The sequence below is a fragment of the Lingula anatina genome, chromosome 5, assembly GCF_051362555.1.
Source record: "Lingula anatina isolate TDL-2025a chromosome 5, LinAna3.0, whole genome shotgun sequence".
Lineage (NCBI taxonomy): Eukaryota > Metazoa > Brachiopoda > Lingulata > Lingulida > Lingulidae > Lingula > Lingula anatina.
The window spans coordinates 3,010,954-3,036,493 of NC_141771.1; the positions used below are offsets into that span (position 1 = coordinate 3,010,954).

The following is a 25,540-nucleotide window of genomic DNA, read 5'->3' on the forward strand; positions in this document are numbered from 1 at the left end:
CATATTCAGCACGGTACAAATTCCTCCTGTTTTCAAATGTGACATATTCAACTGGGGTTACAAATTTCCCTCCAGATTTGAAACAGAACTTAAATTCTACAGAGTTAAGTTCTAAATATCATTTGACACTTTCTGTAATTTACACAGGTCTTTTTGTTCTTTAGACCAAATAATTCTTTAAAATTTCGAATTTAATATCCTTCCAAGTGTTGACAGTCATTTTTCACGTAGCAGTTGAATTAATCGGTTAACACAGCTAGAATTTCTGCAAAATACAATGGTCTCCATGACCAAAGTTCATTCCTTATTAGCTCATTGGTGAATGTCTCAGCAAAACATTCATTGCATTCCACATTGTTCTCTTTTTAATTTAAAAATTAAGCAAAAAATAAGTCTTTGGCTTCGATTAACTCCGTACATGAACAAGACTATAATCAAACAATGTTCTTCTCTCTCTCTCTCTCTCTCTCTGTGTGTGTCTCTCTCTCTCTCTCTCTGTGTCTCTCTCTCTCTCTCTCTCTCTCTGTGTCTCTCTCTGTGTCTCTCTCTCTCTCTCTCTCTCTTTCTGTGTGTGTCTCTCTCTCTCTCTGTGTCTCTCTCTCTCTCTCTCTCTGTGTCTCTCTCTCTCTCTCTTTGTGTCTCTCTCTCTGTGTGTGTGTCTCTCTCTCTGCGATACAATCCTTCTACTAGATCAGTATATTGTGTCAGGTGAGCCCTTTGTGCAATATTGCCATACAACACAACTCACACCACTTCCGACTGCCTCTTAAAACATGATGGAAAAGGACGTTATCATACAAAGACAGATTTAGATATTAACTAAGAGCCTGGTGAATGATTTATCAGTTGAGAATAACTGCACTTGAATTTGTGGTCTCACATTTACAGACAGTTCAACTCGTAACATTTTTTTCCTCATCCTTTTTTGTTTCTTTTACAAGTTGTCAGTGGGGTCTGGACACACAATCAAAAATGCATATTTCCCCAAAAAAATGAAAATTTCATTTAATTTCAATACTTATAAATATATTCATAATATTAAACAAAATAAATTTTACAATGAAAAATAAATATTTCATCTCTGGTAAACATTTATATACATGTACATACAGTTAGTTATAAATAGTGATATTTCCTATGTGTCCTAATTTCAGGAAAACCCAGTACTTCTACAGCCCACTAATACCTGTACATCCACACAGTGCTCCACTGATCAGTGGATACCTCAGCCGTTAACACTAACTGTGTAGTATAGGTCAGTGTATTGTTTGCCCAGTTCTGAGATGAAAAATTAAATGAACCTTTCAAATAATTTTTAAAAATCCAAAGGCGCTCCACTCTATTTTGTGGGGATAAAAGGGGGGGGGAGATAAATACAACATCCAAATATTTTGACTTCGAGATAAATCTGGATGCCTCCATCCATAGTACATTTCAGACAGTCTATAGCAAACTGACTCATCAGCCTGAGCGCTCTTTGTTTGATAAATAAAGCAGGGGAAAAAAGGAGAAATCCATTACTGGAATTAAGAAAAACGTGTTTCACTGAATCCATTCTGTTTACACCTGAAATAGTTGCGTAAAGGTGAAAGCAGAGTCTGAAATAAGACCAGTAACTGACCAAATGCCAAGCATGGAATATCAGGCTTCATGGGTGTTCCTGTGAACCCTTCATGTCTGGTGACTTCATATATATTACTTCCAGTCTATGAAAGTCTTTCATTATGAGAAAAACCTTTGGCTCTCAGTGTTGCGCCTCCCCCCCACCCCCACCCCCACCCACCAATGCCAATATCAATTATACAGATTTCTCCATACATCGCTTGTCAGGTGACTTCATAATTAAGATCATTTCCCAATCAATTAGAGTCCCTGAAACTCAGGGTGTTTTTTTATATATTATTTTCAATTCTAATGTAAATTATACAGATTACGTGCTTTCTACCCATTTGTCTGGTGACTATACATAAGGTCAATTTCCAATCAACTAGATTCCCCCAATTTTTTCTTTTTTCTTCTTTTTTTGCCAATTCCAATGTAAACTAGAGGATCAGAGAGGCGATACCGCCTCCGAATATTGTACCACCAGCTGGAGCAAGCGCATTCGTATAGACCCCCACATACACAAAATAAGGGACACACAGCCACCAGTTTTGTGCTTGACAAGCTGTAAAAATGCAATCAACAAGAATTTTTAAACTATTGCAAAAAATATATATGGTACAATCAAATTTAAGTTCTTTGTAAGATAGGTCAAGGGTCAATTTCAAGGTCACAGTAAATTGCCAGTATATGACTTCCTATTCAAGTTCAAGAGTAACTATGGACCTATCTCTGTCAAGTTTGAAGTTAAAAGAGAAAGAAATTAGCAGAGTTCACTTCATGATAAAAAGTAGGTCAAAGGTCAATTTCAAGGTCACACTTAGATTGCCAGTATAGGACTTCCTATTCAAGTTCAATAGTAACTATGGACCTATCTCTGCCAGTTTTGGAGATAAAAGGGAAGCAAAATTTGCAAAATTCAGTTCATGGTGAAAAGTAGGTCAAAGGTCAATTTCAAGGTCACATTTAGATTGCCAGTATATGACTCTCTTATCAAGTTCAATAGTAACTATGGAACTATCTCTGCCAGTTTTGGAGATAAAAGGAAAGCAAAATTTGCAAAGTTCAGTTCATGGTGAAAAGTAGGTCAAAGGTCAATTTTAAGGTCACATTTAGATTGCCAGTATATGACTTCCTATTCAAGTTCAATAGTAACTATGGACCTATCTCTGCCAGTTTTGGAGATAAAAGGGAAGCAAAATTTGCAAAGTTCAGTTCATGGTGAAAAGTAGGTCAAAGGTCAATTTTAAGGTCACATTTAGATTGCCAGTATATGACTTCCTATTCAAGTTCAATAGTAACTATGGACCTATATCTGCCAGTTTTGGAGATAAAAGGAAAGCAAAATTTGCAAAGTTCAGTTCATGGTGAAAAGTAGGTCAAAGGTCAATTTTAAGGTCACATTTAGATTGCCAGTATATGACTTCCTATTCAAGTTCAATAGTAACTATGGACCTATCTCTGCCAGTTTTGGAAATAAAAGGGAAGCAAAATTTGCAAAGTTCAGTTTATGGTGAAAAGTAAGTCAAAGGTCAATTTTAATGTCACATTTATATTGCCAGTATATGACTTCCTATTCAAGTTCAATAGTAACTATGGACCTATCTCTGCCAGTTTTGGAGATAAAAGGGAAGCAAAATTTGCAAAGTTCAGTTTATGGTGAAAAGTAGGTCAAAGGTCAATTTCAAGGTCACAGTAAGATTGCCAGTATATGACTTTCTATTCAAGTTCAATAGTAACTACGGACCTATCTCAGCCAGTTTTGGAGATAAAAGGAAAGCAAAATTTGCAAAATTCAGTTCATGGTGTAAAGTAGGTCAAAGGTCAATTTTAAGGTCACATTTAGATTGCCAGTATATGACTTCCTATTCAAGTTCAATAGTAACTATGGACCTATCTCTGCCAGTTTTGGAGATAAAAGGAAAGAAAAATTTGCAAAGTTCAGTTCATGGTGAAAAGTAGGTCAAAGGTCAATTTTAAGGTCACATATAGATTACCAGTATATGACTTCCTATTCAAGTTCAATAGTAACTATGGACCTATCTCTGCCAGTTTTGGAGATAAAAGGAAAGCAAAATTTGCAAAGTTCAGTTCATGGTGAAAAGTAGGTCAAAAGTCAATTTCAAGGTCACATTTAGATTGCCAGTATATGACTTCCTATTCAAGTTCAATACTAACTATGGACCTATCTCAGCCAGTTTTGGAGATAAAAGGGAAGCAAAATTTGCAAAGTTCAGTTCATGGTGAAAAGTAAGTCAAAGGTCAATTTTAAGATCACATTTAGATTGCCAGTATATGACTTCCTATTCAAGTTCAACAGTAACTATGGACCTATCTCTGCCAGTTTTGGAGATAAAAGGGAAGCAAAATTTGCAAAGTTCAGTTCATGGTGAAAAGTAGGTCAAAGGTCAATTTTAAGGTCACATTTAGATTGCCAGTATATGACTTCCTATTCAAGTTCAATAGTAACTACGGACCTATCTCAGCCAGTTTTGGAGATAAAAGGAAAGCAAAATTTGCAAAATTCAGTTCATGGTGTAAAGTAGGTCAAAGGTCAATTTTAAGGTCACATTTAGATTGCCAGTATATGACTTCCTATTCAAGTTCAATAGTAACTATGGACCTATCTCTGCCAGTTTTGGAGATAAAAGGGAAGAAAAATTTGCAAAGTTCAGTTCATGGTGAAAAGTAGGTCAAAGGTCAATTTTAAGGTCACATATAGATTACCAGTATATGACTTCCTATTCAAGTTCAATAGTAACTATGGACCTATCTCTGCCAGTTTTGGAGATAAAAGGAAAGCAAAATTTGCAAAGTTCAGTTCATGGTGAAAAGTAGGTCAAAAGTCAATTTCAAGGTCACATTTAGATTGCCAGTATATGACTTCCTATTCAAGTTCAATACTAACTATGGACCTATCTCAGCCAGTTTTGGAGATAAAAGGGAAGCAAAATTTGCAAAGTTCAGTTCATGGTGAAAAGTAGGTCAAAGGTCAATTTTAAGATCACATTTAGATTGCCAGTATATGACTTCCTATTCAAGTTCAACAGTAACTATGGACCTATCTCTGCCAGTTTTGGAGATAAAAGGGAAGCAAAATTTGCAAAGTTCAGTTCATGGTGAAAAGTAGGTCAAAGGTCAATTTCAAGGTCACAGTAAGATTGCCAGTATATGACTTCCTATTCAACTTCAATAGTAACTATGGACCTATCTCTGCCAGTTTTGGAGATATAAGGGACTAAATGTTATAATTTTGGAGTTACCATAATGTGCCTTAAATTTCGTACAGAAAAAATTAATTAAAATAAAGAAAATGTCATTTTGGTCAAAATTCTTGAAATAGGAGGTGCTCTGAAGTTTCAGAAGTTCAAATTTGATGAAATAATGTCATTTTTGAACACAAGTTGTCTGCTTTGCCAAGCCTTATGTTTTATTTTTCCAGAGTTCAAAATTTATTATCCATTACCGTACTGCACATTTTGCTTTTACCACCAATATGTACTTTTTGATACAGCTTAACTCGAAAACCGTATGGAATACAAAAAAACCGAGACCACCTCCAGTGTTGGGCTTTACATGCTCTACAAAATGCAAAAAAGAATGGGTCTCTAGCATTAACGGTTCCCGAATTAGAGACAGTTTTCAGTTTCGGTACCTTATGGCCGCTACTCCCGTGAAAATGCACCGATTGACCCCAAATTCATGGAGATGAAAGATGACCTGAAGGGTAACACTTTCCAATAATATTATTGGTTAAGTCTGTGTAGTGTCTGAATAACAGGGCAAAAAAAATTTTTTTCGTAAAAAATTTCATTTTTTTGAAAATTTTGACCCATTTGACCTTGAAGTAAAGGTCAAAGGTCAAATCCAAGGGTATATTTGAAATCTACACATATGACTTTTGGAAAGCCGTCTATTGAAATTTTTCCCATAACTCCTTCCGTAGGGTAGATAATTAGCATTTAATTTTGCCATTTTTAGACAAGGGTGCATTGTAATGAATGCCACACCCAGACCCCAATACCGACAAAGCCCAAATTTTACGTGGAACGAGTTGAGATTATAGGTGACCTAAATCCATGAGATGGGTACGGGGGCCCTTACCGTCTAGGAGGAGAAGCGGTAACGGTAGCCGTCCGGCGGAGCCGGCGGAGCTGGCGGAGCCGGCGGAACGATCCGGACGGGACCGAAACCATGTGTACCGCCAGCGCTAACGCTGGTGGTACAATTATACAGGTTACTTTGAACTATGTTTATATTGTGACTTCATGCAGTTAATTTTCAATCAATGAGTAGCCCATGACATCCAGGATGATTTTTTATCTGACTACTACCAACATAAACTACACAGGTGAGTCAACAGGCTCTTAATTAATTAATTAAACCAATTTCTCAGGTAGACATAAACAATGTACTAAATAGACATGGGTTCAGACTATACACATCCTTCTTAACACTATGTTCTTATCACAGACAAATTGACTCGGGTAACACCAAAACCCGTGAATGTTAAAACCCTTTTGCAGTAAAATTATATCCCAATCAATTTACGAGGCGTTTTGAGCACTTCATGTTTGAATAATATGTTTTGACCCAGTGATGCTACGCTTTATTGTAAAAATTATTATCATACTATTCACCTGTTATGTATAATCCAGGTGAACACACACACTAATAAAAACCTGGCTCTTTTTATCAGTATATCTTTTTCACCTTTATATTTTTCTACATTTCTCTTAATAATAATATAGGTTATGAACCAGGCAAAACCCTTGTAATAAAATCCCCTGATAGTAACGGCAAAAATATCATGAATTATCCACATAAAACCATGCAACCACATATACCAAGGGCTGCTTAAACTAACGATAAGAACAGTCAAGAGTCCACTGCTAAATTTTGAGAAGAAATTCACTTAGTTATCCTCAACACAGTTTTGAAAAGATAACAAACCATTTCCATCAGCTTGGGTCCAAAGAAAGGGATTCCAAAATCTTGTAGAAATCCTGTCTTAAACCTACCTTATCTGGAGAGAGAAGCACAGCCTGCCGGTATCTGTCTGGCTCTCTTGGCTCTTTTGGTTCTCTTGGCTCTCTTGGTCTGATGAGTTAAGCTGAGGTACTCTATTAACAGTAACAGAGATACTCCAGCAGTCAGCCACATTGAGTCAGTGGATGCAGTCACACTGGGGAATTCAGAACAGCCTTGAGCCGGTTTTAAAACCAAATTCCATCCCTTCACAGATTCTACAGCATGTTTATGGTCATGTTTCTGCCCAGCTACCCAGATCTCTTTTAGATCACATTAAATTTAAAATATTTTGTTTCATTTGTGTCTTTTTTATCCTATATTTTTTTAAAATTTATTCCCCCATATTTATAAAACCACTATTTTAAAACACTTTGTTAGAATCATTGTTTCTCTTCATCTCTCCCTGTTTATATAATATTTCAAGATGTGTTTACTGAAACTGTTGCAAAGCTAAACAAAGCTTATGTTTTACTGTTTTAACATATGTTAAATAATATATATAATATATCCTCATTAAAAACAAAGTTTACCTCATTCAACTCGACTAAGATCCAAAATCAACTAAAATGCATCACTGCAAGTCTGAATGCAGTGAGACAACTCGTCATTTACAAACACAGCACTAGAAGAGATTACTGACATCCGGCATTGTATCCTGCTACTGGTACAGCAGAAGTCCAAACCTATCCTGCAGAACCCATTCAACCAGTGTGAATGTATATATATAATATATTAAGTGGTAAAAAGTGCCCCCAAACACTTTGTACTATAGGTCTATTTATTGAAAACTGAGGAAGTGTACATCCACGTCCCACGGCTATTGAAAGTTTCTCCTGTAAACTAATTTTGTTCCCTCTCTATACAATCTCAGGGCCCAGTGATATTGTCATGGTTTTAGGGGTCTAAAGCAGTAACATGAATTATCAACATCAGGAAGAGATCAATCAAGTCAAAAAGACCACATCTTGACACAGATGTTGGATATTTTTTCCTGAAAAAGTCGACATTTGACCGTCCTCATTAAATTTACCAGCTTGTATCAGTCCCTAGCTTTCAGAAAAATCTCTAGGAAAAAATTTCTTTAGGCCAATATACGTGTCTAATAACTTAAAAATAAATTTTCTGAGTTGTGTCTGTTAAATGGTGCTTCCAAATGTCAAGCTCCTTCTAGCCTAAATCCATCATGTGGATGTTTATTTGATTCATAGAACGTAAATACCAGCCACTTTATTGAAAGTCTACTACCCGTTTGGATCAACCAAATCAGTTCATACATAATTGCTCATACAGTTCCTGAATCTACTCTATAGTATAATTTCAATCTTGCCTAGATGCCAACGCAGACTTGAAATCTGCCTGAAATTCAATTTGATCTTAATTTTGTCTGTGCCACTTGTGTAGCAAATTAAAATCTTGAGAGAGAGAGAATAGCACTTACAGAAATGTGGTCAGAAATATCTCGATTTTGAAAAAAAAAATGGCTTCATTAAAAACCCAATCCTATTTCTGTAATTTAATTGTACCTACATTACGAGAGAGGTTTTAAAACCCTAAAATGCCACATTTGATCGACATTACCACATGGATTCCATATCAACAGCAACCTGAAGATTTAAGAACTGATAAAATACCACTAGCACTTTTTCAAATAGACCTTTTCCATCCTCTAGTTAAGAGTAAAAGGCAAAGGGTGCTATATGGTGGGAGGTCACATCACTTGCGGTCAACCAATTACCAAGGGTTTGTTTCTACCAAGAAGTTTAAGATTGAAAATTGCTCTGAACTTATAACTTTAATTAAGGCCTGCTTTAAATCAGTTTGACTTTGCAGTATCTATTTAGATAAAGAAACAGTTGGACTGGGACATTTCTCATGTTATGTATTTTTTTTTTAAATAAAACTGGTATAATATCATAATGTAAAACTTGGGCTCCAAGTGATTTGTCTTGGGTCAAAGAAGACTAGGAATTGTGGTCTTACTTACACTTAACTTAAGACCATTTTTTGATCTTGAGTTGTTCTGTAAAAACCCACCACAAGTATATAGCAGCTGTGAACAGGCTTGCAGTTCTTGGTTCTCAGGGAACGATGAGGCTTTTAACACACAATGATGCACCTTAGTGGAATTTCCTTTTTATTTCATGATCAATGTCTGTACAGCCACAAGCATCTGATTACATACAAAGTGTTTTGTGCATCTAGAAGAATACAGCAACAACAAATCAACAAGTGAATCAAATTTGGCTTAACTTCAACTTAAAAGCAGTTTTTGTCATTTTGGCTTAACCTCAAATTAAAACCAGTTTTTGACAATTTTTTTTTTTTTTTTTTTTTTTTGCTTTTTATGGTGTTGTTAAAGGAAAAGCAAACTTAAAGTCTACCCAAAAACCTGCCCTTATTTTATATTAAAATGTTTATTCTCAAAAAAAGTGCAGAAAAAAATTTCCTTAATCATTTTATGATTTAATCTTTAAATAATTTGTCAAACTGAATAAAACATTAAAAACTATAGGGTCTCCAAACAGAAGCAGTTTCACTGTTCCAACTGCCAAATTGAATGCAAGTAATAAAATTCATCAACATTATAACAAGGTTACTACTATCATTATAATTTTAATAATAATTATTTAATTATTATTTATAGTTCCTACATGACAAGCATAAGGCGTTAAGCTTTATTGTGGAACTAATCTTTTCTTTCCTTTCTTTTTTTTTTTTTTTTTTTGCTACATAAATCTAAGTAGAACCAGACGTCCCTTCTGCCTGATGCAGCCATCAGTACACTAGCGCAGTGTCTTGGGATTTTTATCAAAAGTGAAAACACATCTTAGACCTTCAGGGTTCACATACAACACTGATGTTACACACTTCATCTAGATCTAAGGCAAAACAAGTCCCACATGTTCCCCATGGACATCCCACAGTTTTCTCACCAAACTGCAGTGTCAATCTTTTTTTTTTTTTTCCTATTTACTTCTTGGAAGTTTTTTCTGCATGTTTGTAATTAGAATTTACAAGAAAATACTTTGGCAGGCTTGAGAATAAATTTTGGACGAAATATCTTAAACATAAACATGGACTATTTGTTTACTGGTTCTTGGCATGACAAAAAGTGGCTACATGCAGGAAAGAAATTTTTTTTAAAAAGACAAAAAATCACAGATAATACTTGCTAACTTTACTATACCAACTTTAAAGATACATGACAATGAAATATATCAGTTTTTGGAATTGCTATTATCATTATATTCTACATCAAAGAAAGCAAGCAAAAACATTTTCGTAATGTAGCTTTCTTGTACAAAAAGTCAGTGAATTTTTTTATAAGGCAAAGAAAATGAATATCTAAGGATAATAACCCTCGCTGACGAGGGATCTATCTTATTTAGACCACGGGTCCAATTAGCGGGTTTTGACGCATTCACGCGAAACGCGCGGTTATGCGAGTTACACCATGTCTAGGTCTTTTGTTCTTTACTTCCACCGTGGTCTAACTTCCATTGCTAGACCACAGTCATCCACTGACCAAAGAGAGCATTCAGAATAGAGGACTAACTAGTCCAAGGGTCAAACATAGGGTGCATTCCCAGAGATTTAGATCGATCCAGAGATTTAGATAGACCTAACTCCCTGGGGGTTCACGCTAAATTGCAGTCAGCCGAGCGCGCATCATAGTTAATTACCCCCTTACAGCTTTTAGCAGGCGGGACAGACGCTTAAGCCGGCTAAGCTGACAGTAATCTAGTGAGACTCCCTACAGGGATAGATCAATCTAAAATCTATGGGAATGGGGTCACAGAGACCCACTACAAAGCTCGCCATCTAATCTGCTAATAGACACTGAATAGATATCCCGTGGAGAAGTATTCAAGTAGGTCGGCCATATTTGACCCTCGGACTAACTAGTCCCCTATCCTGAATAAGGCTAAAGAGAGCATTTACAACAGAATTGATCTACGCACTAACAGATCTATGGATCAAATATGGCCAACCCATCTGAAAGCTTGTTACATAATCCCATAACAGACACCAAATAGATTCCCTGAAGGGATTATGCAATAAACTTTAAGGAGGGTTGGCCATTTTTGATCTGCAGAGCTGTTAGTCCGCAGATCAACTCTGTTGTGAATGGGGCCAAAAAATCTTGACCACTACTTGGGTAACTTATTTCAGAACCTTTCAAAGAGCAGAGTGGTCAGAGGTTAAGTGACCACTGCTGTGTGTATGTACCATGGCCCATAGGAGCCTACGCGTGCGTCTTTTAGACGCCCCCTTGCATGCGAAAACGACAAGGCCTATGCCGAGTTCGTCTTTTACTACAGAGCTTTGAGAGCCGAAAATGGCATGGCTGTGTCTCTTTCGCCACTTACTGAACTCCAGAGATGCGAGATTAACACGACCCATGTCGCGTTTGTCTCTCAAAAGACACTGTTATAAAACATGAAATAGGCATTACGTGTGATTTTCGCAGCTGAATAAGTAGACCCTTATAAACGAAGTTGACGTGACCTTAGAGTCATGTCGCTTTCAACTTTTACAAACCTCCAACAAAATCTATCTCCACACAGACGCGCGCGACATGTACTATTGGACATGGGTAAGTTGAAAGCGACATTAACCTAAATGGCTCATGTTACTTTCAGCCAATTAATTTGAAACAGAAGGACCGTCTTAAAACCCCCTTATATTTGAATCCTTGAAAATAAAAATATGAGGCCATATAATCATTACAAGCAATTAGCCACACTGTTATCTAGATAGCACTAAATTATGATGGGATTCAAATGAAAAAAAAATGTTTTGGGACAGCACAACACTGTTTCAAATTAATTGGATTTGACATATAAGAGTTAGCTGAAAGTAACATGAGCCCTTTAGGTTAATAGGGTTTCAACTGACCCATGTCCAATAGTACATGTCGCGCGCGTCTGTGTGGAGATAGATTTTGTTGGAGGTTTGTAAGAGTTGAAAGCGACATGACTCTCAAGTTACGTCAACTTCGTTTATAAGGGTCTACTTATTCAGCTGCGAAAATCACACGTTATGCCTATTTCATGTTTTATAACAGTGTCATTTGAGAGACGAACGCGACATGGGACGTGTCAATCTCGCATCTGTGGAGTTCAGTAAGTGGCGAAAGAGACACAGCCATGTCATTTTCGGCTCTCAAAGCTCTGTAGTAAAAGACGAACTCGGCATAGGCCTTGTCGTTTTCGCATGTAAAGGGGCGTCTAAAAGACGCACGCGTAGGCTCCTATGGGCCATGGTATGTATGTCCATACAGAGAGTCTATATTTAAGAAACAGCAGTGTTCACAGCAGGGTTTTAGTGGTAGAAATTAGCAAAACACCTGCTTAACACAGCTCTACCCACTGGTATACCAGAGGATGTTATTGTAGTAGTTATACTTCCTTCACTGATACACTATCAAATTGTGCAAGCCAGCGGTCACTTGTTTTAATAAGAAGTCCACCACTTTGTTATATTACATACTATTAACCAATGTTTTTATTTTTAACTTCCTAAACATCAGTTAGTAGTAAGCTATGTTGGAATTGTAGACTAGTTGTGTATCAGCTTCCCCATTTTCAAGTTTCAGTTTTAAGAGAATTTGAAACAACACTGCCTTGCTGATGTGGGGATTCAGAAAGGAAGAAGCTGGCACGCCTCTGATCTGAAGCTCTGGTGTGTTGACCACAGAGATGTAGAAGGCTAACATCTGGGTACGTACTACCCTCTCACAGAACCAGAGTTTTTTACGCTATATAATCACATGCAAATTCTTTGGCTAATTCTGTGCACATTCTGTAAGTACTGCAAGAATGAGAAACTTTGCAAATAAGACGCAGTCACTAAAGTGGCACGTGGTAGAAAGTATGAACAGTCACAGTCTCCATCCAATGAAAAACATTCAAATTATTGTGTTAGATGTACTGTACTTTATGTTGCTGGCACACAATCAGCATTAGACCTGTACACAGGGGAAAAAAATCCTCAACAGATATTCATTGCCATGATCGGTATCTATCTTTACTACACAAGTGACTCAAAAACTACATACTTGAGCATGGTTCTAATTCTGTGAAAAGTCTTGTATGTGGTACATACCATAAGAAGCTCAATGGAAAAAGAATTGACATTTTGAGGAAAATTAATTATAATGCTGTGTGCATTCATTGCATTAGGTACTAAAAAATAACCATGCACCTCTCTTTTCCACATCTTTTCTATTTCCTCAATCAATCAATCAATCAAACCAGGGCCATATGTCGCTCTGTGATAGAGAAACCTCTCTCTGAGCCGTCTCCACAGGTAACTGCATGTTTATTCTTGGCCTGGTTTTTCTCACTCATCCTCACCAAATCAATTTAAACTTGAGACAAATGATTGCAAACTTCCTTCTAGTTCTACCTATATTATTGCAAGAGATAAAACCAACTCATCTTAGTTCTTACCTTTATCCTTGGACTTCTTACTACCAAACAGCCTGGAGAGAAATCCACCCTCATCGCTACTACTTCCAGCACCACTGTCTTTGCTGCCGACATCTTTTTTGGCTTTCTCTGATTTATCTGGTTTTTTCTTAGGATTTTTATCCTTCATTATTTCCTCAAATTAATGCATAAAATCTTCTCTGTTCATAGGATTTGATCTTAATTTGTTATCCAGGAGATATTTCTGAAAATAACAATATGAAATCAATATTAATTGCTATCAAGATGTAAAATTGTTATCAGTTAGTTCCTCTTCAACAAGACTGCATAACTGTATCCCTACAGATAAGCAATTTTATTATCAAAACAATAATACTATAACATCTTTGACAAATGAAGATTTTTTGCTATTCTATTCACATTTTCATTTCATTTTTTCTTTGCATTTTTGGTTTGTTTCTGCTTGGTTTTCATCTATTAACCCTGAGGAAAAATCTTTAGCACTTGGCCCAGACTTAAATAAGCTTGTGCAAGCCTCAACCTTAAAAATCATTTGAAAAGGCCTTAGTGCATGCAAATCCACTTTACTGATATTTGATCTTTAATTTAAGTAAGGTGAGATTTTAAAACAGAAGGTAAACATGCCATTGCATAAGAATTTGAATTGTTTGTTTTGTTTTTTGAAATGTTTGCTCCCGTTTCCCTTTAACAATTGGTTGGGTCAAGCCTTGTGATAGAAATACCAGTTTTAATTCCTGAATACAGAACCAGTTGCACTACACATCAGAATTGATTTGGAATTATCTGTACAGTGATACAGCATGTTTTACCCCCTCCCCCTCACTCTCTCTCTCCTGGACCCCCTCCCTCCCTCTCTCTCTCTCTCTCTCTCTCTCTCCGTGTGTATGATAATCCACAGATGAATATTTCTTACAGATTTGCAGAAGAAAGGAAGATTAAAAATGCAAGCCAACTTCAAGTTGAGGCATTTTGAGTAACAAGCACTCTAAAAACTAAAATGAGGATATCATTTTCGATCACATGTTCAGAGACTTGATGCCTACATGCTGAAACTTACCTTTTGATTGAGAAAGACTTTCACAGCTTTATTTCATATATACAGATATTTGAAGATGAGCATACTAGTAAGAACGTAAAAATCAAGCTGATGCTCTGCTCCCTATCCCCACCCCCCTTGCAGGGGGATAAAGGTTTGAACATGGGTCCTATGTTTGATGAACCTCCCTACTAATTTGGCTAGGAAATGCCAGCTCTGAATCAAAATTTGTTCTCTTGAGATACTATTTAATTTTTCAAATTGGGTTGATATTGGTGGAAAAAAGATCCCTCCTCCCTCTGGAAACAACTGGCTATACAAACGTGCACAATCAACATTCAAAACAATACTTATAAAGTTTCAAAATATCATACGGTACATAATGAACTTGCAAGCTTAACTGACAGATGCATATCTCTAATTTTTTTTTTTTTAAAGTGAGAAAAATTTCATTCTCGCTTGTCAAATATATCTTATTTTAAATCACTCTCTGCCACAATAAAGACCCGATCACCTACTCACCCAGCCACAAGTCACAGAGTACAAATGATTTTAATATTCAGCATGCTATATAACCGTGAGGCAGGCTTTTCCATAAGAAAGGCATGACAAACCTCATGTTGTTGACACAAGTATCAGAAATCATTTCGCCCATTTAAACACTGAACCAGCTATTTGTTTGGATAGCCTATATTTATCTAGAAAGGGCTAGTGCATATAAATGCAATCGACCATGGTGGATTTAATATGTATATATTGCATTCTGACATAGTTCCTGTCCGCAACTAACTTTGTGCTTTTTTGACTTTGGATACTGATTCATTAGTCAACTTTAAACCTCTTAATTAAAAATTAATTATTTTTATCTAAAATGTATTTTTTCACAAACACCTAGCGGGATCAAACGAATATTACTTGACCTATTAAAGTAATTAAATGTCTACTTAACATATTTATAGGCAAACAATATTGCCTCACCTCTACAACCACTATCTGCAATGCTTATTTTGAATTCAGTTACTGAATAATATGCAAAATCCGAAAACAATTAAAATCGCCCTGAATTTTGTTCAAAGAATTCAGCTACCTGTGCGTTCGTTGCAACTTCATATACACCCAAATATATATAAATTTATGATCAAATGGTACGTAATTATCTTACAGAAACCCCCATGATTAAGACTTACCCAAACGGGAGAAATCACAACTAACAAGAACGATTTTCAACAATGCCACTCACGCGCACTACCTTCGAATGATTGTGCTCTTTTGGGGAAGAAGGAGTGAAAACAACCAAGGCGATAACGAGGTTCGGATTTCCCTTGGAAAGAAAAGTATGGCCCAAGACTCGAAAGAGACATTGAAAGTATGTAGTTTTTGCTTAGATCTTTCGATTATTTTCCCGTTTATGCATTCTTCAGATCTGTGAGTTGTTAGTTAAAAATTTAGACTACATACTACATTATGCCATTCTTTATTTTTCCCGAACTGTTTTGATCTGTGTCTTAATTTTATCATAGTATACTTTCTTTTTTGAATGAGTGCGAGAGAGAAAATATAAATCACTACACAGAAAGAGAATAATCAAACCTTGAACTTGTTTTTTGGCGTTTTCAGATTCTTTGTATACATGGATATCGTCAGAATGGTCAGGCCTTTAGGGAAAGGACTGGGGCCTTTAGGAAAATAACTAAAAAGTATGCTGAGTTAGGTATGTGAATTGAAGTGTGATCTACAGTGCATCTGACTTTCATCTCTGGACCTGCTTCCCCAGTTAGACTGCCCCTCTGGGGAGTATATATCCCTCCTCCCCTTTTGAAATGCATTACCCTCTGCAATCATGGAGGACAAAGGGTACATGGAGTTAGGCGAGGGATTCATTCCTATTGACATCACCTCAGTTTCCACAGGGCCCAATACAGTTTTTGTAACTGACTATACTAGCAGACCATGTGATCAGAGAGGACTGTCCCCTCCACCCCCATTTTGAAATCTCTGGATGACGTTTTCCTTAACAATAAATAACTAAGAATGAAATACTCATGAATGTCTAGCAATCAAACAAGTGAAATGATGTTGTTGTTTTTTTTTAATAGAAAGGCATATTTTAATACATAAAGTCTAAACATCGATTTCATTCTTATTTCCAGTATTTATTGATGCTCCAAACTCAGTTCCTCCCTTAGAGGATGCAGCAGATGGAGATACAGGTAGCTATAACTTTCTTGGTAGATTCACAATAATGTGTTTGCCTCAAGAAGGCCTTACTGTGCTTTATAGTCTGAGCCTTAAATGAAATCAGTTGAGTGTTGTATAATTTTGGCATCATCATAAATGATACTGGTCTGCAAACAAGTGAGATCCTCACAATAATGAGACAAAAACAACTCTGGTCTAAACATGTTGCTGCTGCTGCTATTCTGCTCAAGGAGGAAGGAGGATTATGTTTAATTCCAAATTAATCGTGTAATTTAAGTGATTTTCAGTGTTGTCAGATTGAATTAATTTAATTTTCTTCTGTCATGCTTATGGTCTTTGTTTTCCAAAATTTATGGAGCCTTTTTTATTTACTAATTTTATTTATTTATTTATTGACTTGGTGATTACTGGATGAAGAGGTTGATCAATTTATCAATCCACTGATTGATTAAATGTCTGACTCATTTATCTATTTGATTGTTGGATTAATGGATAATATGTCCGATTTCTTTCTTTCTTTCTTTCAGTGGACCAGAGGGGTTGGTGGTTCTCCAGAGAGGATGACTACTTCAGAGCCCAGGATGACACTGACTGTTGTAAAGGATTTGACCAGTCACTACAGACAATACAGCAGGCTTTCCAGGAGCAGGTAATATGTACAATGTACGGTGTTTCCTCTCAATTTTAAAGCACCTTACATTTTTTACACATTTCTTTCCAGTTCATACAGGTATTTATAACTACTTGAAGTAAGTTTCCATCCAAAAAGACCATGTCTTTCTTATAATGAAGCAGGCCAACAATTTCATTTAAGTGGTCTACTACTGGTTTTCTTATGTCAAAATAGACTGACATTTTCAAAAAAATATGTTTAAATGAAACATTTTGCCCACTTTAAAAATTAAGAAATACATAATGTATCAAATATGGTGAACTGCAGGTTTATCCTGAAGTAGACTAAAAGTTTTTAAATTACTAATGTCATGCCATATTTCAGGGTCCATTTGATGGTGTTCTGGGGTTCAGCCAGGGGGCAGCACTGGTGGCCTTGATGTGTGGACTGAGAGAAAAAGATGAAGAAGGTAGGAAATTAGAGGTGTCATCATCTTTATCAGCATCATCATCATCAGCAGCAGCAGCAGTATGATTTAGTGAACAGAGGTGAAAATATGTCCACAATGCGCTGCCCTAGAACTTGCTGTCCCAGGCAAGAAGTTTGGAAGGTCTTCAATTTCTCCTCTAAACACACTCAGTATAAATTAATTATTGGTGTAATGCATAGGATAAGAGAATTAGGAGATTACTGAAAATTTTTACCATTCTTCTTCAAATTCTGGTATTGCACTGTGAGAGACAACTTTTTACCTACAAACCCAAGAATACAAAGAGAGTTAGATTTATGTCAGGATTGTTTATTTGTGGACACGATATCTCAAAAGGTTTTTCTCAAATTTTAATGAAATTTTCAGGGGAGATTGTTCTTGAGGGGAAAAAAAAGAAAAACTATTTAAACTAAATGGGTGTCTTCTAATATTGAGAGATTAAACATGAATTGTTCTGATATCATTTACATCATATTTACTCTTAGGACTGCTCTCTAGTTTTTTCCTATATCTTCCAGCTTGTCCATTCAAGTTTGACTTTGTGATGTTGGTGGCAGGATTTAAAAGTCATTCAAAACCACACGAGGAAATCTACAAGATCCCAATAACCTGTCCCTCCCTTCACGTGTTTGGGGATACTGACAAGGTCATTCCTAAAGGTAGGCATTTTTTATCTGATATTCATTTTATCTCTGCTTTTAAATTTTTTTCTGTCTAGTAGCTTGGTCTTCCACCCATTTATTCTGTGTATTTTTCTTTGAGTTATTTTACTGGACTTACAAAGTTATAGTGGAGACTGTGAAAGAAAACATGTAATGCAGTTATCTTTATTTATTTTGAAAATTAATTTTATTTTATTCAATTTGTTTGTGCATTTAAAATGCCCTTAATATACTGTAATTATTTTTTCTGCAGATATGAGTGAAGATTTGCTGCAGTATTTTGTGGAGCCCAGGACTCTGGAACATCCTGGTGGTCACTTCATACCAGCCTCAGGACCACACAAAAAAGTCTACACAGAATTTCTAGAGAATATGTTGCTAAGGAAGAAACAAAGAAGTGCCAAGTCCTGATAGCTGCTGTTGATTATCAAATTTTAAATAATTACTTTTTTAAATATTACAATTGGAGTAAGGCCAGGCCTAAGGTTAATAGTTTAGAACCATAAGAAGATAAGTTGTTATGGATGAAATTAATTTAAACAACAATGTTTGTTATGAACAACTATATTCACATGAAGGAGCTTACTAGTATGTTATGACGACCAAATGTGGAAAAATGAAAAGAAATAATTCTGGAAAGTGTAGCTTTAAAAAAATAACTTGCAGACGAAATATTCAGCTACTTGAATTGTAAATTCAAAACTTCAAAACTACTACAATTAAACTGAGCTCGTTATATGCACTGTTTAAATGCTGATTCGTGTCTGAACACTTGTCAGCTTCAGCTGCCTTGCTTTGAAATCGGGGGAAAACGGAATAGAGCAGCTTTGACTATTGATGTAGTATGTACTTGCAGTGCTTACGTTTAAGTTTTCTAATAAAAAGTCACTCCATGACTGAAACAGTTTTTTTTACCATGTTGCTTATTGAAATAAAGATTGTCACAAACGACTAATATTGGCAATACATTCTTGAAAATATAACTTTTGAGCAGTGATAAGCTCTTGAAAAGATAAATGTGAACAATAACAAGCTTTGAAGTAAGACCAAAACCACACCCTAATGAATATATTACACGGGGGGGGGGGGGGGGGGGGTATGGCATTTCATAGTTAGTTGATAGTTTGTCGCCGGTTGAGGGACGCATGCTTCGTGCTCACCGATTGCATTTTTTAAATATTTATTTCGTTCTTTTATCGACTCATTCGTTTACAAACATGCAATGGTCTGGCAGTAAAAACACAACAGTTAGTTCCGCTGAGCAAGTGCGTTCAAAGAAAAAAAACTTGTATTTTACTGATAGCCTCGTAAAGACCGCACTATCTACGATACATTCAGTAATTCTGCGGCTTGTCCAACCACACACATATAAACAGGACCCAGGATAGCTATCAGACATTCTCATCGTCCCGGGATCGTGGTTTGGGTAATTACTGCAATTATACGCACCGCAAAGCGGCCTTATTTCCAACGTCATTTATGCATTTCACTAAGAACTAGCTTCTGGGAGAGAAGGTGAGTACGTTGATGACTTCTGTGACTCTCTTTAAAGCGTCTGTTTTCAGCCTAAACTTATTTTTCTCCTTGCTGTGCTCCTGGTCTTTGATGTTAAGTGTTTAACTAGACCTGTAAAATAATTTTAAACGTGGCATCTAAAATGTTGATCGAGTTTCATGTTTTACGATAGCTGCGCCTTTGCACAAGTGCTAGCTGTAACTAAAACATTTCTGAAGCACGTAAATCAATTGATTTTAATGAAATGTGAAAATTGCCGTTATAGTTATCGTTATAAAAACTTACATAATATTCCTACTGTTTTTGCGCATTTCATCCACAAAAATATACATTTAAAACTGGACAGGTAATTTTATTGTTATTTTTATTATATTTTTGCACGTTACTTCTAAACAGGTTGGAATATATTTAAATATATCTAATATAAATTGATATTTTGATTGGTTACATTATTTATACACATTAAAGGATATAAGGAAAATTAATATCTTTGCAGGCTTCTAAATTTATTTAATACAATGTAGCCATTAAACAGACGTGTGACTTTTTTTAGATTTAACTTTCATTTGTCATAATAAACCAATTATGGAGCATGGTTTTGTATTTTTATGCGACAATTCCAGATAAAACCTGTTTTAAAATTTATCTGGAAGAGCAAAGTGATATTTATTCCGATGTATTTCCTCGTTGTGATTCATCGTCGCTGCCGGCGCCAGGCTCGATCACACAATGTTCTTCTAGATTGCATCTGAGCCGGTTTAAAATGTGTTTGCTGATTCCGAGATAGTTTGCACTATTTGGACTACATTCTAACCTGCTTGTTCATTAATATTGAGGTTATTAATTCCTCCTCGAGTGAACAGCTCTATGACCGTCACAGCAATTATGCAAATTGTGTCACTTTCCCTCACATCTGAGATAATAATACATGTAGCTTACTCAGATCAAGATTTGTATATCATTTAGTGGTAATGGTTGTGTAAAGAGAGAGGAGATTTCTATCATCGCCATCTTAATATACATTTGTACCTGACGTAAACGTTATGAGCGCTATATAACCTTTGGCATATAGGCATACTGGTTACATTTTTATCGAGCAAACCTCAACAAATTTTTTAGGATTTTCCAAACTGTTCAAGAAATACAGCTGATTGGGTGCCGGTCAGTATATTTAATTTGTTTGAAGTCAAATATGTTTCACGCCCATATTTAAAGAACAGAGGCTGCAGTTGCTGATGCTACTCTTTTCCTCAGAATTTGATTTTGAGTTATGGTAGAGTTTCGCTCATAGGTTGCTAGGGCCTTTCATGCTTGTGACAACTTCTCAGCCTTTTTTAAAACTTTCAATGAAAAATAATTAATATTATATTTAACATTTTCAGGAGAAAGGTGGTCAGACATGAAGAGATTACAAGCAACTTGAGAAAATTCTCAGTTCACCCTTTAACCTTAAAAGAAGACCAGTGCTCCAAAAGTTCTTCACAATGAAGGGCAAGGTAAAAGACGAGGTGAACGAAACGACCAACAACAATGATTACAAAACTGACAAACAAAAATCAGAAAATGTCGAAGACAACTGCAAAAAGAATGAAGAAAGCAATACAAAAGACGCACACAAAAGAAACAATCAGGATAGCAAGAATTCAAACGAGGTAGGCGTCCCGACGTGGGGTAGGCCCCTATGATAAAATATGAAAAATGCGTAGTTGAAGAAAATTATTGCTGTCGAAAAGTGATACGATATTAAAACCTCAAGACATATTTGGTTATGCCAAACTGTCTCAGCACATTAGATATTACAGTTTTTAATGGAAAGACAATATATATATACACGCCCAGACTAAATAATATTTTAGGTTTCATGTCGGTTCACCGACATACCAGCACTTTAATTCAATCTTTAATTCTTGTATAATTTAAGTGAGCGAGGAAATTTGAGATATGATATCTCTAGATGCGGTCACGACTATCCTATTAGGTGACACTTAGGCCCTACTTTGTAAATATTTCTTAACACGAACAGGGAAACAGCCTGCTCATATGTACCAGGAAACGATACGTGACGTCAGCAGCATGTTTCGTCATCTTCGTCGCCATGGTAATTATTGGAACAGCCCTAGCAACGTATTATGGACTCGTTTATCCTAGGCGTAGATTTAAAGTAAGTTAATTGAAACCTTAATGTATTTTGTGTCGAATGTTTATATTTCTTTTTTACAATTTCGAGATAATAGGTACATGCCGTAGTACTATCAAAATGATTGCATATTATGTAACAACCTGCAACAATGATAGAGCTGCTATACTCAGTAGCCTATGACTTATAACGCACCCAGACCACACGGTTTAAGCTCTACCAAACTTAATATAGATTTTTAAATGTTATTGTAAATGCACTAGAACCGAAATAAATAAAAAATATAATAATATAAAATAACATTCCTGTTATTTTGTTATTATGCCGTTGAAGACAATTTCAAACATATTTTTTTCCTATCTCCAGGAGTACGTGGTGTATTTCAGGGACAACACTAGTGTCCTGGAAGAAGAGATTCAACTGGACGCTCACAGACAGATCGAAGTCTTTCACAGTCCCTCACACAATGGAACGCCAGAGTTTTACTTTATGTTGGATTATAAAATCGTAAGTCGTGCGTGTCTTTTACTAGGACATCAGGTTGATTTTTCATTAGCTATGTCTCTGGCTATATGATGCTGTACACCTTTCTCTATGTATTAAAATATAGCGAGAATTTTTGTGTGAAATAGATGTTATCGCCTCGAGTATGGAGTAGGTCGTGCAGGAATGAGAGATGTAGTATAATTATGAATTTGTTTTTGTCACGCTAATTGTATATATATTTAGCGTATTCTGGGTTTTGTATAAATACTTTGTACTTTTTGCTCACGTTGGAATAAATTAGCTATCTGTGTGGACCGTCACTCCTCTTTTGAATAAATAATAGGCGCAAGGTTTGGTATTGAACTGAAAAGTTTCATAAAATGAATTGATTGTGACGAGTGACTTAATTTCAAATACAAATCTTCATAATTATTAGAATTTTCACGTGCAGTAAGTGCGCCTAAATATGCCACTGTCACGAAGATGCCGACATTAACGAACTTAAACTATCACGTTGGAAGTAAGACTGTATTTGATCTTTGTGTCTCTCTTACAGGGACTGTCGGCCATGAAGTTTGGTGACGACACCACGTGTTTCCTGCGGAATCTCACCTTGGCGGAGGTACACACGGGGAGAAATCTGTCCCTGGTGGATGACACACTGGCGCAGTCACAGGTAGACTACTAGATATAATAATAATAATAATAATAATAATAATAATAATAATACCCAGTACCTTTATGGATGCGCATACAGGGTTGTATATACGGCGAATAGCAAATTCGGTAAAAAGCGCCTTCCGCTGGTTTTTCAAAGTGTTTCAGAAACATTTGGACACTATCTATGTTTTTGATCCCTTTGACATATGATGTTGGAACAGAACTTTAGGCGTTAGGTTATGCTCAATATTTTAGTAGACTTTACCGATAAATAGAAACATTGACCGCTATTTAAACCTTTCAGCACGTGACCATCTGCCAAAGCCTATATACACCACTATATGAACATTGTCATTAAAAGATTATGACTGTCGTTCATAAAATAAGGTACTTACCAACACGAAAGTTATCGTCTTTTAACGTACCAAAAATCTTCTAACAGATTAAAAGCATCCTCCTGACGATGGTTTCATGGGCATTTCTCAAATTGTAGGGCGCCCTTACCACCCCGACAGCGGCCTTTGACGTGGTATATACGGCGGAGAACGTGACCGTTGGAGAGGGCGAGCTGGGCGATCCGTTGACTGACTTCTGCTCCCAACGAGATATTATGATGTTACAGCCACAGTTGGTGTATACTGAAGGTAAGCGTATGTTAAGTTGTTATTTGCAGTGAATTAGGCCTAACTTTTGATGTTGTATAGTTTATTTTCAGTTAATTGTTGTGTTAAGCGCCCTTTAATTTGTTCGCAATGGATTAACGCGTTTATTCGTCATACGTGAATTCAACTGGAACCATTTTATCCGTTTATTCTTTCATTTACAATCATTTTTTTTTCAATAGCGATAGTCATGTTAAATTTTACCAATAAAATGTCCAAAAATGGCTTTGGCTGCCCGACAACGTCGATAAAAAGTCGATAACTATAAAACTTACTGCAACCACTTCAATCTCTTTCAGACCTTTTCTCGGTCAGCCGCCATCGTCGCCAGGCTTATGGAGGCCCACCCGGGTACCCTCCCCCTCTTCCGCCTCCCTCGGGAAACAACGCTCCACCTCAAGGCGTTTATGGGCAGTACTACCCACCACCCCCACCAAAACCAATTCCCCAAGGTTATTCTGGATACTACCACCCCGGGGCCGCCCCACCATCTTACGGCTCTCCAGCAGGTTCCTACCCCGGGGCGGGCTATCCTAGACCCTCTGGTGGGTACGGCGCTACAGCAGCAGGGCAGGGTAATACAAACGGAGCCAAGGGCGGGGTCACCGAGGGGATCACCGGGGCCGTGCTGACCAAGGCTCAGCAGGAAGCGCTCTTCAAGGACGACGAGAACATTCAAGTGCTGTGGCAGAGATGTTGGAAACACTGGAAATACCAACGTAAAGAGGCCTGCATTCTTCAGCTTCACGCTTACTGTGTGAACCATAACGCGCCACGGCATATCTCTTGTACACAGTGGGGAATACAAAAAATCAAAGAATGTCTGGTCATCGTGAACTATCTGGAGAAATTCGGTTGCCAGAGACTGGTGAAGTATTTGGGGATCAATGGAGAATTTGCTAATTACGCAGGCGCGGGAAATTATGGAAATTACGGGAATTACGCTGGCGCCCAAGGGGCGCAGTACGGCGCTGGCGGAGCACAATATGGATCAGCATATGGCGGGTACGGAAGTGGCACCGCCGCTGCTGCTGCAGCCGCCGCTGCTGCAGCAATCGCTTCAGATCCGGCAGGAAAATATGGGTCTTCAGGCTCATATTCCGGACCAGCGGCATATTACAATGCTCCTGGATATTATGGAAAATCCGGAGTATATGGATACAATGGAAACTCTGGTACAAATTCAAATTATGGCGCGTTAGGCAATTCTGGAAACTACGGCTCTTTGGGCAATTCTGGATACTACGGCAACTCGGGCAATTCCGGGTATTATAATAACCTAGGTGGCAACGGCTATTACAGTGCTTCAGATGCTTCAAACAAATACGGTTCTCCGAGTGGTCAAGGAAATTATGGTGCAACCAGCTATCAAGGAAATTACGGTTCCTCTCCCGGTCAAGTACATTCAAACTATGGTACCCAAGGAACGTATGGTACCTCTAGTAACGAAGGGTATTACGGAACTGCAGGCGGATACGATGCCACAAAAAGTCAAGGACTTGGCAAATATGGCGCGCAAGGATATAGCCGCCCGTCGGGCTTGTTGGGTTACAGACCTCGTAATCAACAAGATTCTGATTACAGGGCGTCTGCAGCTCGTTATGCTGGTTACGGGGCACTCCCGGCCGCAGGAGGGGCACCTCCAAAAAGTGCGGCAGCACCTCTGCCAAAAATGTCCAGCAGACCCGATTTATCGGATGAGGAATATTTTGGAAGAAAGTGAAAGCGAAAATGAAAGTAAATTTTCCCAGGTCAGAATACTACATAGGATGAAGTGTTAGGGATGCTATCGTTTTAATTTGTCATTAAATATTTATTTGATAAAAATTGTTCTGAGTTTATTTTAATTGTGCATTAAAGAGTTCATGTTTTACAAGGGAGATCGTGTTTTAAAAATATTTAAAGATTAGACTAACTAGAAAATTAAGATTTTAAATTTCAAAGTAAGTTTGAACACTTAAATCTTTAACTGTTTGCAGGTGCCTGTAGCAA

General features: G+C 36.9%; 3 protein-coding genes across 5 annotated transcripts in view; 2 read left to right on the top strand and 1 right to left on the bottom strand.

Annotated features, from left to right (window-relative positions):
- The window catches only part of LOC106151392 (uncharacterized), a 57,403-nt gene extending 42,002 nt beyond the window's left edge, over positions 1-15,401 (bottom strand). Inside the window, exons 1-2 of one of the 2 annotated variants that reach the window (XM_087012511.1) lie at positions 15,312-15,401; positions 13,089-13,311 (exon numbers count right to left, since the gene is read on the bottom strand). In XM_087012511.1, coding sequence (XP_086868637.1) covers positions 13,089-13,236 — 148 coding nt within the window. In that variant the 5' untranslated portion in view covers positions 13,237-13,311; positions 15,312-15,401. Of the gene's footprint in view, positions 1-6,623; positions 6,648-13,088; positions 13,312-15,311 lie in introns of those variants that run through there. The other variant, XM_087012516.1, reaches the window with a different exon arrangement.
- Positions 15,330-18,990, top strand: LOC106180022 (esterase OVCA2-like). The gene is made up of 7 exons (XM_013563883.3): positions 15,330-15,490; positions 15,742-15,835; positions 16,275-16,334; positions 16,851-16,972; positions 17,321-17,405; positions 17,945-18,085; positions 18,342-18,990. The coding sequence occupies exons 1-7, from the start codon at positions 15,380-15,382 to the stop codon at positions 18,497-18,499; spliced, it is 771 nt and encodes a 256-aa protein (XP_013419337.2). The 5' UTR covers positions 15,330-15,379; the 3' UTR covers positions 18,500-18,990.
- Positions 18,991-19,432: 442 nt separating this feature from the next.
- On the top strand, positions 19,433-25,425 carry LOC106180024 (uncharacterized). Of its 2 annotated transcripts, none has more exons than XM_013563886.2 (7): positions 19,433-19,603; positions 20,986-21,255; positions 21,627-21,764; positions 22,107-22,247; positions 22,783-22,902; positions 23,380-23,530; positions 23,848-25,425. In XM_013563886.2, the coding sequence occupies exons 2-7, from the start codon at positions 21,088-21,090 to the stop codon at positions 25,269-25,271; spliced, it is 2,142 nt and encodes a 713-aa protein (XP_013419340.2). In that variant the 5' UTR covers positions 19,433-19,603; positions 20,986-21,087; the 3' UTR covers positions 25,272-25,425. The 2 variants fall into 2 exon arrangements, with proteins under 2 accessions (XP_013419340.2, XP_013419339.2); XM_013563885.2 differs by lacking the exon at positions 19,433-19,603 and adding an exon at positions 20,576-20,764.
- The last annotated feature ends 115 nt before the right edge of the window (positions 25,426-25,540 follow it).